This window comes from Actinia tenebrosa, unplaced genomic scaffold (assembly GCF_029948245.1).
Source record: "Actinia tenebrosa isolate PJP-AT-01 unplaced genomic scaffold, QUT_ActTen_1.0 PGA_scaffold7__59_contigs__length_16204524, whole genome shotgun sequence".
Taxonomy (NCBI): domain Eukaryota; kingdom Metazoa; phylum Cnidaria; class Anthozoa; order Actiniaria; family Actiniidae; genus Actinia; species Actinia tenebrosa.
In genome coordinates this window covers 7,886,249-7,897,047 of record NW_028292584.1, presented here as the reverse complement: position 1 = coordinate 7,897,047, position 10,799 = coordinate 7,886,249, and the positions used below count along the sequence as shown (strand labels likewise).

At 36.7% G+C, this 10,799-nt stretch overlaps 2 protein-coding genes across 2 annotated transcripts; one reads left to right on the top strand and one right to left on the bottom strand.

Annotated features, from left to right (window-relative positions):
* Nucleotides 1-3,013: 3,013 nt before the first annotated feature.
* Nucleotides 3,014-4,549, top strand: LOC148905464 (uncharacterized). Its single transcript, XM_089040521.1, has one exon. It carries the CDS (start codon nucleotides 3,068-3,070, stop codon nucleotides 3,971-3,973), a length of 906 nt encoding a protein of 301 aa, XP_088896647.1. The 5' UTR covers nucleotides 3,014-3,067; the 3' UTR covers nucleotides 3,974-4,549.
* Nucleotides 4,550-5,392: 843 nt separating this feature from the next.
* LOC148905463 (chymotrypsinogen B-like) lies at nucleotides 5,393-9,765 on the bottom strand. Its single transcript, XM_089040468.1, has 7 exons — nucleotides 9,677-9,765; nucleotides 8,418-8,615; nucleotides 7,818-8,030; nucleotides 7,142-7,456; nucleotides 6,268-6,279; nucleotides 5,718-5,819; nucleotides 5,393-5,478 (listed from the first exon to the last, which is right to left on the bottom strand). The coding sequence occupies exons 1-6, from the start codon at nucleotides 9,729-9,731 to the stop codon at nucleotides 5,719-5,721; spliced, it is 894 nt and encodes a 297-aa protein (XP_088896594.1). The 5' UTR covers nucleotides 9,732-9,765; the 3' UTR covers nucleotides 5,393-5,478; nucleotide 5,718.
* Between the last annotated feature and the right edge of the window lie 1,034 nt (nucleotides 9,766-10,799).

Below are 10,799 nucleotides of genomic sequence, written 5' to 3'. Positions count from 1 at the left end.
TGAAAACTGTGAGCGAAATAAAACTACACGAGAATTTATCCAGTAAAAGAAGGAAAGGTGGGGAAGAAAAAATTAAGAGAAACTTTGAAGGAATTTATGATAATTTGATGTACTTCAGAAAACGACTGCCAAAACAAACCAAAATATTCTGAAAACTATAGTATTTTTACTCATAGAATTGTCAAAATAGTTCATGTTAATCCAAGAAAGAAAAGAGAATTTTCTGACTGGAAAATCTCTTGCAGACTAATTTAAAGTGCAAATGAACCCTTCGACAATACTGTAACGTTGTGCCTTCTCTTTTATTCACTTATCAAACTCCATACACAAACCAGTCAACTCACTCTCACACCTAGCTTCGTGCTCTCTTACATTTTGTCCCCCACTAGGGGCGGGGAATCAGTACTGATTCTACATGAAGTAAATAGTCGAATGGTAACATATTTTTTTGATTTGAGTGATGCGTTTCTAAGTTATTATGAAGATTTACACTTCCAATATGCTAATGAGTGTGACGTCTATAAAGATACAGGATACTGGTTCATAGATACAGTATTTAAAAAGCATCAATATTCTACTCATGGTTTACATGAAAGCTATTTAAAAATTTTATTGTCAAAATGGCCAGCATTTAGTATTACTAGTTACAACAAAAACCCTCAAATACCTTACCTGACGTCATCATCATTAACATATTGGAAGTATAAACCTTCATAACTTAGAGACTCATCACTCAAATCAAGAAATATTTTACCAATCAACTATTTACTTTATGAAGAACCAGTACTGAAGGTATTGTCAAAGGGTTCATTTGCACTTTCAATGTATACATATAAAAAAAACTGAGGGAAAGTGTTAACTATATTTGCAGAGCTTAATGATACGCATCGCAGAATTGGTTAACTTTTGGCATTGTTAGAAACGACGTGATATAATTGAATAATGAATGCAATTATTTTGGAAAGAAGACCCATAGGCAGTGTAGCTAAGGTTCGGGTCGAACTTCACATGACAACACACCTTAAACATCAAAGGTCCAGCTATTTTTGATAAACACGAAGCTGTTCTATCATTCAAAAACATCCAGCTGCCAAAACGGACCTAGAAATACGTACGCCTGCAAAGGTAAGGTTTTTTATTTTTTCCGGCCAGTATTGCCGCACTACTTGCGCTCTGTAGATTTTCTTCAAACTCGGCAGACAAAATTATGAATATCTATTCACCAAGAATCTGAAGTTTCATGAAAATCGATCGAATTTAAGCGAATAGAAAGACAATTTTGTAAAAAAAAAAAAAAAAAAAAAACTGTTAGAAAATCGGCCCGTAACGGCACACGCGACACTGTTAAAAGCTTACACGTGCTAAATACAGCCTACGTTATAATATCCGAGTGTTTTTGACGCGATACGAGCGAGTTAAAAAAATTGCTATTTTCATTGTCGATTATATGTTGGAATCACCTTAAAACTACAATGTCAGGATGATTCCATCCTCCAGTTATAATTTTTACAATAATTTTCGAGGTACAAACGAAACCTGTGCGTGTTTTAAAAAAGGGTAAATCGAAGGAAGAGAGGCGTGGGAAAAGCGTCTATGAAATTTAAAAAAATTCAGTTCATGAAATTAGAATATTTCGGTACGTTAATAATTTTTTGTATAAATGAAATCAATATCTTGGCTTTACTTGAAGCAAAGTTTTATCTCGAAATTGCAATTGAAATTATTAGAGTTTAAAGCATGCATCTCGTTTATAGCAAACTTTAAACGTCAGTTGACGATTGAAAAATTAGTGGAACTGAAATTGGTAAATAAATCGCAAAAATCTCCATGCCAAGTGCGTAGTAGATAAACTACAGAATTTGGAGTAAAGGTTAGCAAAACGTAAAGTGAAATACAGGGAAAAGATAAAAAAGTGATCCATGTCTGCCGTCGATCTTTGATTATTCTGTCTAATAACATTTCTAGAACGCCTTAACATCAGCATCAGTATCTGAAGCCATATCAATTTTAATGTTTTCCTGCAGGTGATAATCTTGTATCATTTGGCCAATCAGCGAACATTTTATTCGTAGCTCAATATTCTGTGTTATTCCAAGTTTTCGGCTCGGAAAACAAAACCCAGCTTTAATTGTAAAGTAAAGAAAATAAAGCAGATCCAGTTAAAGATTCAACAAATATCTTTTAGAAAAGTATATTACTGGTAAATTCAACCTGAATCATACGCTTGAAGAATATTCTACAACACCAAAAATATCGATTGAATCTTAGAATATCCTCCTTTTCGCACAATGGTGGAAAATATTTTGTTTTGACAAGAGAAAACAAGAGAGTACGAAGTACCTCATACTGACTCTCTTGCAAGAGATAATAGAAAACACTTAGAAACGTTCGGTGAGACAAAGAATGACTGCGCGCCTAGATTTCAAATCACGTAAATTACCAGCACAAAATTAACGTTATTCTACTGGTTTAGTGAAATCTGATCACACTTCAAGCTTAAATATAGTTTTCATCTGGAAAACTTTATGAAAATGGTTACAATTCCAATGCCAACAATCTTCCATTTTCCCCCCAGGTTTGTAGGTAGATTATGAATAAGACAAGTATCGTACTGGTAGCTTTGGTCAGTATTTTGAAGATAAAAGTGAATAAGGCTTCTCAGTGCGTTGCAAGGCAATCACAAAGCAATGTCTTCTTCTACGGATCGCTGATCGAATCGTTCGAGGTGGACACTCTTTCAACGTGTACCTCAAGATGCAAGCAGAATAAGTTTTGCTCCAGCATCAATATGACTGATGAGTACATAGCAATAACATCTTAACTTAACTAAACAAATCTCTAGCGTTTCTCTCAATGACCTCAAGTTAAAATCATTCTCTAAAATAAGGTTTCGAGTTCTGAATATTTCAAGCTAATTTGCTTCAAAATTTAGTTAATGATGATCTTATTAAACTCCAGAGCTCTCACTAATCACACGATACATTTTTAGGTGTTAAAGATGATAAAAGCAAAGCTTGTGTTTGTCTTTATACTGTTCCTTCTCAAGCACAAAGTCACCTACGCTACGATGTGGCAGACTCGAGGATATTCAGAGCTTGACGTGTACTTGCAAGGATTCTCTCTTGAATCCTCCAAGGTAGAAACAATCTTTGAATGTTATAAAAAGTGTGAGGACAACATACATTGTGCAAGCATCAACATGAACCTGATGAACAAGACATGTGAACTGAAGTACTCTACCAAGACCAGACACCCAGAGAAGATTGTTAGCCAACAAAACACCATCTACATGGAGATACGAGATGCTCTCGGGTTTTCTCCTCATAACCCAATATTATCCTGTAAATGGTTCAAGAATCTTGACAACCAGGTAAAAACAGGTGTTTATTGGATGAAGTTCAATGAGCCATCCTCTGCGCCATTCCAAGTGTTCTGTGACATGACCACCGATGGAGGAGGCTGGACCCTTGTCTACAGTTACACATTTACTCAGTACAGTGCGTTTACATCAGCGTCAAACGCAGTTACCCCAATACCAAACTGGCCTGTCAATTGGTCCCCTAGTGGTTGGGTGCCTCAGTCTACGACAATCCCGCTCAGCGAGTCTTCTCGTTCGGCCATGAAATTTGCTCTGTGGAAGAAGATTGGTAAAGAGTTTCTCATCAAGTCCAATATAACTAACTGGGTAGCCTGTGTAGAAGAAACCGGAAGTTTTGTGAACTGGGCGGCAGGAAGTGTGACCTGTAGAGTTGTCAAGGCCATTACTTCACCTTGCACAACTGCCTCCCCAAACCAACTTATTCTTCTTCCCTGTGGACCATCATTTAAAAAAGATGAAAAATTCCAATTCCTTCTAGAAGGAAGTTCCACCCCAGACTGCTGGCCTGTCCATGATCCCTGTGGTACTGACCCCTCTTCATCCAATCACAAGACGAATGTTGCTAACCCCAGTGGAGCGGTGTATATCCGATAAATCCTTAGGAACAAAAGCCATGCCAGCGATGTACGTCTTTCTTTTGACCAGTCATAGCCTATCTAACAACTCGTGAATTTTATGGAACCGCCAATATCACCGAACGTACACAATCCCAAGAAAACTGTTCTTTTGAGTAAAGGTTTATCGTTAAAAACTTTGATTTACACGAGTCCCTTGACTCAGTTCCCTTTGTTAGTGTTCTTTGTTCCATTCATGTATGAATGTCAGAAGCAACGAGTTCGAATAAATACCCCCGTGCCAATCTACCAAACCCAAGAACTCTACTATAAACACTTAGAATAAAACCATCTATTTTCCAGAGGAAGGACTACTCCCCTTTACGTGTACAATTCCTTTTATAACAATATATGGATATAGTAATACTTGTAAACCGTTTTAATAGTGTTTAATCAAAGCTGCACGTCCTATTTTCTCTCCACGAACAATTTTGTCAAAGATAGAGGCAACTTGTAAATATACGGCGTGGAAATAATGTTATGTAATTTTTACATGGTTTTCATGTACATGTGACCATTTTTCAATTTGATTGGCTGAAAGCCTTGTGAATGCATTTATAACGTATATTACACGGATTGATAATTGATTGTGATAATTGTTGTGAAAAGTTTCAATAAAACCTTAGGCACATGAAAGTATCCGGATATTTTTGAATCTCCAATATTTTGCTTTCGTATTGACCTCCCGTCCACACGTATACGATAAATTCATAGTATGAAATAAGGGCATTACTCCCTTTCACAGTTCCCTGCGCCATCTTGAAAGGTAGCTGTGCATTTTCATCGAAGCGAGACGAGCTATGAGCTTGCAGTGATAGACACAATGAATGATTGCTCAAGGTGTTAAAAAAAAGTCTTAACTTTAATCGGAGAACCTCAATTAGCGAATAAGTTTTGGAGGATCCAGATGGGGGATCCTGACTGCGATGCTAACTAGCCCCCCAAAGACTAGTCTCCTACGCAGCCGCTATTAGTGTTGTCACACAACGCTCACTTCCCTTAGGGGACTGCGTTTACTCAGGTTACTAATTGACATTGTTTTGGAGCTCAGAATTATAAGCATAATTAAAAAGAAAAGAAGAAGTATGTAAGTACGAGAACGAAAAAAATACACTCCCATGGTTGATCATCTGATGATATAAAATAAAATGTAGAAATTACTGGGGCACAGATCCATGAATTTGCCAAGAGAATGCTACTCAATCCTTGAAGAGAATTCCTCGCGTAATCGAGTTAATCCGAAAATTAGAAGGTTTGAGTATAGAAGAGCAAAAATCACATGGAACGAGAAATGCTCAAAATTTGTAAAAGTTTCAATGGACCTTATCATTTTGAGCTTATTTTTAAACGATTTAGAAATATAGGTAATTTTCGTGGCGTGGTTTTTACAAAATACACGTTATATTTATTGCTGAATTATGTAGTTTATTTATTGACTTTACTTTTTTCAGTTATTAGCTGCGCAAAGCTTTTTGGACTTCAGGCCTGAAAGTAATAACAAAAAGATTTTTAATTAAACATTTAACATTTTAACTCTTTTTAATTTTTTTTAGAAAATTTTAATTTTTAATTCCTTTAAACGATTTAATAAAAAAAAATTATTTATGGCAAAAAAAAAAAAAAAAAAAAAAAAAAAAAGCTGTGAAATAAAGTCGGTGAATACTATTTTTATAACATGTATATTGGAAGGTTACTTAAAATATTCCCCTGAAGAATTGTTTTACCTTAGCAAAGCTTGCATGACTTCTTGCAATAAGCTTTTACATATTTGTGAGAAGAGCAGAATTTTGTCCATCTGGCACAGTTTTTGTTCTTGTCCGTGCAACCTTAACACAAAGAAACGAATAATAAGTAGATTGAACCAGGACTTTTCAATACAATCTTGAGCCTATAGCCGTATAAATCTTCCTGGACCATAACTGCGCATGCGTCGACTCTAAGCTACTCTCTCTCTTTCTCTACTATATTTTTTCTCTTTCTTTCCTGCTTTTAAATACTAAAATTCTTAAAAATATATGCTTTCTCTCTCATTCGATGAATACCGTCGTTCTTAATGACCACAGACTCATTTATAAGTTAGCTATTTATAGATACCATGAAAAATCGTGGTATTTCAAAGCATTGGTATTGTTCAAGCTAACACATTCTTTGCGTTACAGTTGACTTTTAAGGAATGATTGGTATGGGTTGAAATCTGTACAAATAAGTCTGTAGACAAGGATCACAACAGTATTTATCGAATCAGAACATAAGGAGGTAAATAGAATTACATACTTGTTCCGGCACCTGTATGTGATAAGAAGAAGAAGAAGAAAAAAAAAAGGAAAATAAAAAAATAAAAAAATAAAATAAATCATCATTATCATTATCATCATCATCTTTATCATTTAACCATCACCATCATCATCACTATCATCTCTATCGTCCATTATCATCAACATTGTGATCACTTTTTTTTATCATCATCATTATAACCACCATCATCATCTATATCGTCATCATTGTCATCATCATTGTCATCATCTTTACCATCACCATCGTCAATATTATCTTTATCATTACCACCATCACCATCCCTATCATCTATATCGTCTATTATCATCATCACCATTATTATCTTTATCACCATCATCATCACCATCATCACTGCTATCATCCATATCGTCCATAATCATCATCATTGTGATCATCTATATCATCTATATCATCATCATTATTAATATTATACTTATCACCACCATCATCACCATCATAGTTTTTCCAATCGTGTTATTAACACCGCATGGGATTTAGATATATCACTCTCATACTCATTAATAATTCATGAGTAAACCAGCCAATCAATGGGCTTTTTTTGGGTCACATGATGTTACTTGAAACCTGGTAAAGTCATGTGAAAGGACTGAATTCAGTCTGTAGTAATTGGAACAAAATTAATTCAGTTCTAGGACTGAATTAATTTTATTCCAGTTACTCCAAGTCGAACAGTAATGAGCATGAGAAGTCATTTCAAAGCCTCCAATATCGGACTGGACGGGATTTCAAGTCCGGCTTAGCCGAGGACTGGAACTGATTGCGTGGACTTGAAATCCGGTCCAGTCCGATATTGGAAGCTTTGAAACATTGCTTCAGAAACATGCCTACGTACCTGCAATCTTTTGGTTGATCCAGTCAATATAGCTGCTAACTCGAGCAAAGACAGTGTAACGACTAGTACGACACCCACTATCGCCCCAGCTGACAGCACCACGGAGAACCCATTTCCCACCCTCGTTACAGACAAATGGGCCACCGCTGTCTCCATGGCAACCACCTGCGGCATTTTGACCGCCGGCACAGACCATAGAATTCTCGTCAACTCGTTTGCCATTAACTCTGTAGCAGTCCTTGTGAGTGGCAACAGGGAGTGGAGCTTGTTGGAGGATGTCAGCAGCCATTCCTCCACCGACAGTACGACCCCATCCTGATAAACAACAACTCGATTATTCATTGAACCTATACCGTAATTGTTTTATGAGATAGACCAGTTTAACCAGATCTCCAGATCTAGTTTGGCAAGTATAACTTTGGAACTGGTTGACATTGACCCATTATCCCAAGCATTACATCTAATCCACACTTTTCGCTTATCAGACCACGTGCCTTTCCCTAGAGCATCATTTCTTTGTTAAACGTTTGCACATAAGAATACAGTCACATGAATATGGATACAACTCAAACAAATAATTTTATTCTCAAAAGAATGGTACTTGACCTGGAATGGAAAAAATATTATGCCTAAATGGACAAGGTCCATAAAAACATTTTTCCCTTAAGAACTTTACCTGTTATGTAGCACCTTGTGCCAGGAGGTACTCGATTTCCTTTCTTTGGTAAACAGACCGTGTTAACCTTTGAGCTTGCCTTGATTTGTCCGTCAAGCTGTAGCAGAGCAATGTCGTTCCTAATGTGCCTCATGTTAAAACCTTCATGTTTGAAGAGGTTTTTGACACGGAATGTTTGCTGAACAGCGGTTGTACCAGTCCTGGTGTGCGCACCTAGAAATGCAACATGAATACAATTAGCTTTTTACCGTATTCATAGCTTCGTACTTCGTTATGTACCGTTGCTATATCCCACAAGCTAAATAATTGACTTAAATAGCTCTGAATTTGTTATTCGGATTGCAGGGGTATTCTTGTGTTTTGCCTAAAGTGCAAAGACGGTATGCCGCCATTTTGGATTTTGGCCACCATTTTGGATTTGAGCCGCCATTTTGGATTTGGGCCGCCATTTTGGATTTTGGCCACCATTTTGGATTTGGGCCGCCATTTTGTATTTTGGCCACCACTTTGGAATTGGGCCGCCATTTTGGATTTGGGCCGCCATTTTGGATTTTGAAGAGCTGCCAATAAGTAGTAGTAATAACTGAATGATATGCTTACCAACAACAACTGTGTAGCCACTTGGAAAGGGGCTGTTCTCCACACAGTGAGCAGCAGTGACAATCCAGTCAGGTTTAATCAGAGATCCACCGCAGATGTGCCTTCCATTCGCACGGAGAGAGATCTGCCAGGGCCAGGCATGTGGCTGGGCATTATCTCCGTTAACCACACGAGCACTGAAGGGTTTTATCCCACAAGCTGAATAGAAACAAGTCAGTAGATGAATAAGCATAAAACGTCGAATAAAATAGTAAAAAGAAATTTAAGAATAAAAAATATACTTCAAAGAACTTGGGAGACAAGTCAGTAAGGAAACAAGTTAGTAAATGAGGTAAATGAATAAGTATAATATATACCATTAAATCTAGTGTCGAAAAAGAAACGACAAATACAAATTTAAGAATACAAAAATAAAATAAAAAACTTCAAAGAACTTTAAGGGAAAGGAAATACAAATGAAGCGAAATGAAGATCAAAAACACTCCTGGTATGAAAATGCCCCAAAAATGTAAGTTTTTTAATTTACAGAATAATACGAAACGATTAAAAACAGAAAGTGGATCGGGTGTAAACAAATACTTCATACAAAAGTGACGAACAGAGAGGCACATAACCGAAACAACGAAACAAAAACGGAAAACAAGAATAAACGGTGTGATTAACGACCAGGCGATGATTTGAGTATGCTAAAAACTTAACCAAAACACGCACAAGTTCGAATCTGGAATGAAAAAAGTGTCTTTTTGCAAAGACATTTGACAAATCTGATCTTTACTACTATTTGAAAAGTCAAATATTAAGTCAAATATGATTAATTATCCTAACAATATGTAGAAAAACAAATAAGCAGGAATGCTTCGATTTTCAAGCTCCCTTTACAAAAGGTACATTCAGTGCATTTAAGAAAAAATAGATTTAACTTTTTCCAACTTTACCTTCGGAGAGACAGGGTCCCAAAAGAGCAACGACCAGAGTAAGACAGAAAATCAAAGGTACATTCAGTGCATTTAAGAAAAAATAGATTTAACTTTATCCAACTTTACCTTCGGAGAGACAGGGCCCCAAAAGAGCAACGACCAGAGTAAGACAGAAAATCAAAGGTACATTCAGTGCATTTAAGAAAAAATAGATTTAACTTTATCCAACTTTACCTTCGGAGAGACAGGGTCCCAAAAGAGCAACGACCAGAGTAAGACAGAAAATCAAAGGTACATTCAGTGCATTTAAGAAAAAATAGATTTAACTTTATCCAACTTTACCTTCGGAGAGACAGGGCCCCAAAAGAGCAACGACCAGAGCAAGACAGAAAATCATGGCGTACAATTCTGTAGAGTACGATGATCAATGCAGTAATTCCAGCACCACTCCAACTTTATATCCATGATTGTTACTTCAGCTGACAGATGCTAGAGTTTTATATACTATATGCACTCAATAGAATGCACGATTTTGTTTATTAAATTTCTTAGACAATCAGTGTCTCCTTTGTCTATGTTTATTCCAGGCTAACGTCTGCTGTAAATACAAATTGAATGATTGATTCGAGCGACAATGACTTTCATTTTTCTTTCATTGAATTGTCAAGTTCATGTTATCCAGCAAGGACGTCTGAATGGAAGTGCCATTCAAGAATTAAGCATCACATTAAATATTTGCATTGTTTTGTTCTGCTGGAAGATGATACAATTGGTATCAAAAACTTAGGTTTCATGAAATCGTTAAAACGGTTTTCATGGGCGGAGAAACTTGCATTATGACTTGCCTTGACACTGAAGTGGTTTTCCATAGTTCTCTTGCGTTTTCGTGAAGCAAGAGAAGCGTATGATTATGACTTTTATATAGCGCTCTTTTTCATATGGATACAGTCAATTCAAAAAATGTTGTCGTCGACCAACTCAAGCCTACGCGACTGGACCGAAAGGAACTCTGGGTAGCAATCATTGAAGCCGAGTTGACTTCATAATTTTATCTGACTAGTTATGCCTGGTTTACAGCACGAACCTTCGTAGGCGAGCGGGAATTGTTGAAGGACACGTATTATTAATGCCTTCATATTTTCCAAATTGTGAACTGAATCATAACTACTTTGTTTCTCTTTCCCTAAACCCAAAGACATGCATTTGATGGATTGTTTCTCGACATTATTATTATTACTAGCGGGAACAATTAATTCAGAACGAATATTTAACCGCTTCAGTGATTTTTACCCATATTCCTTTCGGTCCAGTCGCGTAGGCTTGAGCCGGTCAACGACAACGTTTTTTGAATTGACTGTATGTTCAAAGGCGCTTCACAATGAGCTGTGAACGAAAGAGAGTAAGTAGCAGCAAGGGCGCTTACCCATAACCAATGTTGTCCGGTTTTGCTTCCCAAGCTAGGCAT

Bases quoted from the DNA above. Each gene is read 5' to 3' on its own strand.
- LOC148905464 (XM_089040521.1), top strand. From the start codon at position 3,068: ATGTGGCAGACTCGAGGATATTCAGAGCTTGACGTGTACTTGCAAGGA.
- LOC148905463 (XM_089040468.1), bottom strand. From the start codon at position 9,731: ATGATTTTCTGTCTTGCTCTGGTCGTTGCTCTTTTGGGGCCCTGTCTC. The intron at 8,616-9,676 runs GTAAAGTTGGAT...GTTTCTATTCAG, and splicing joins GGGGCCCTGTCTCTCCGAAG to CTTGTGGGATAAAACCCTTC. The intron at 7,457-7,817 runs GTAAAGTTCTTA...GTTGTTTATCAG, and splicing joins CACAAGGTGCTACATAACAG to GATGGGGTCGTACTGTCGGT.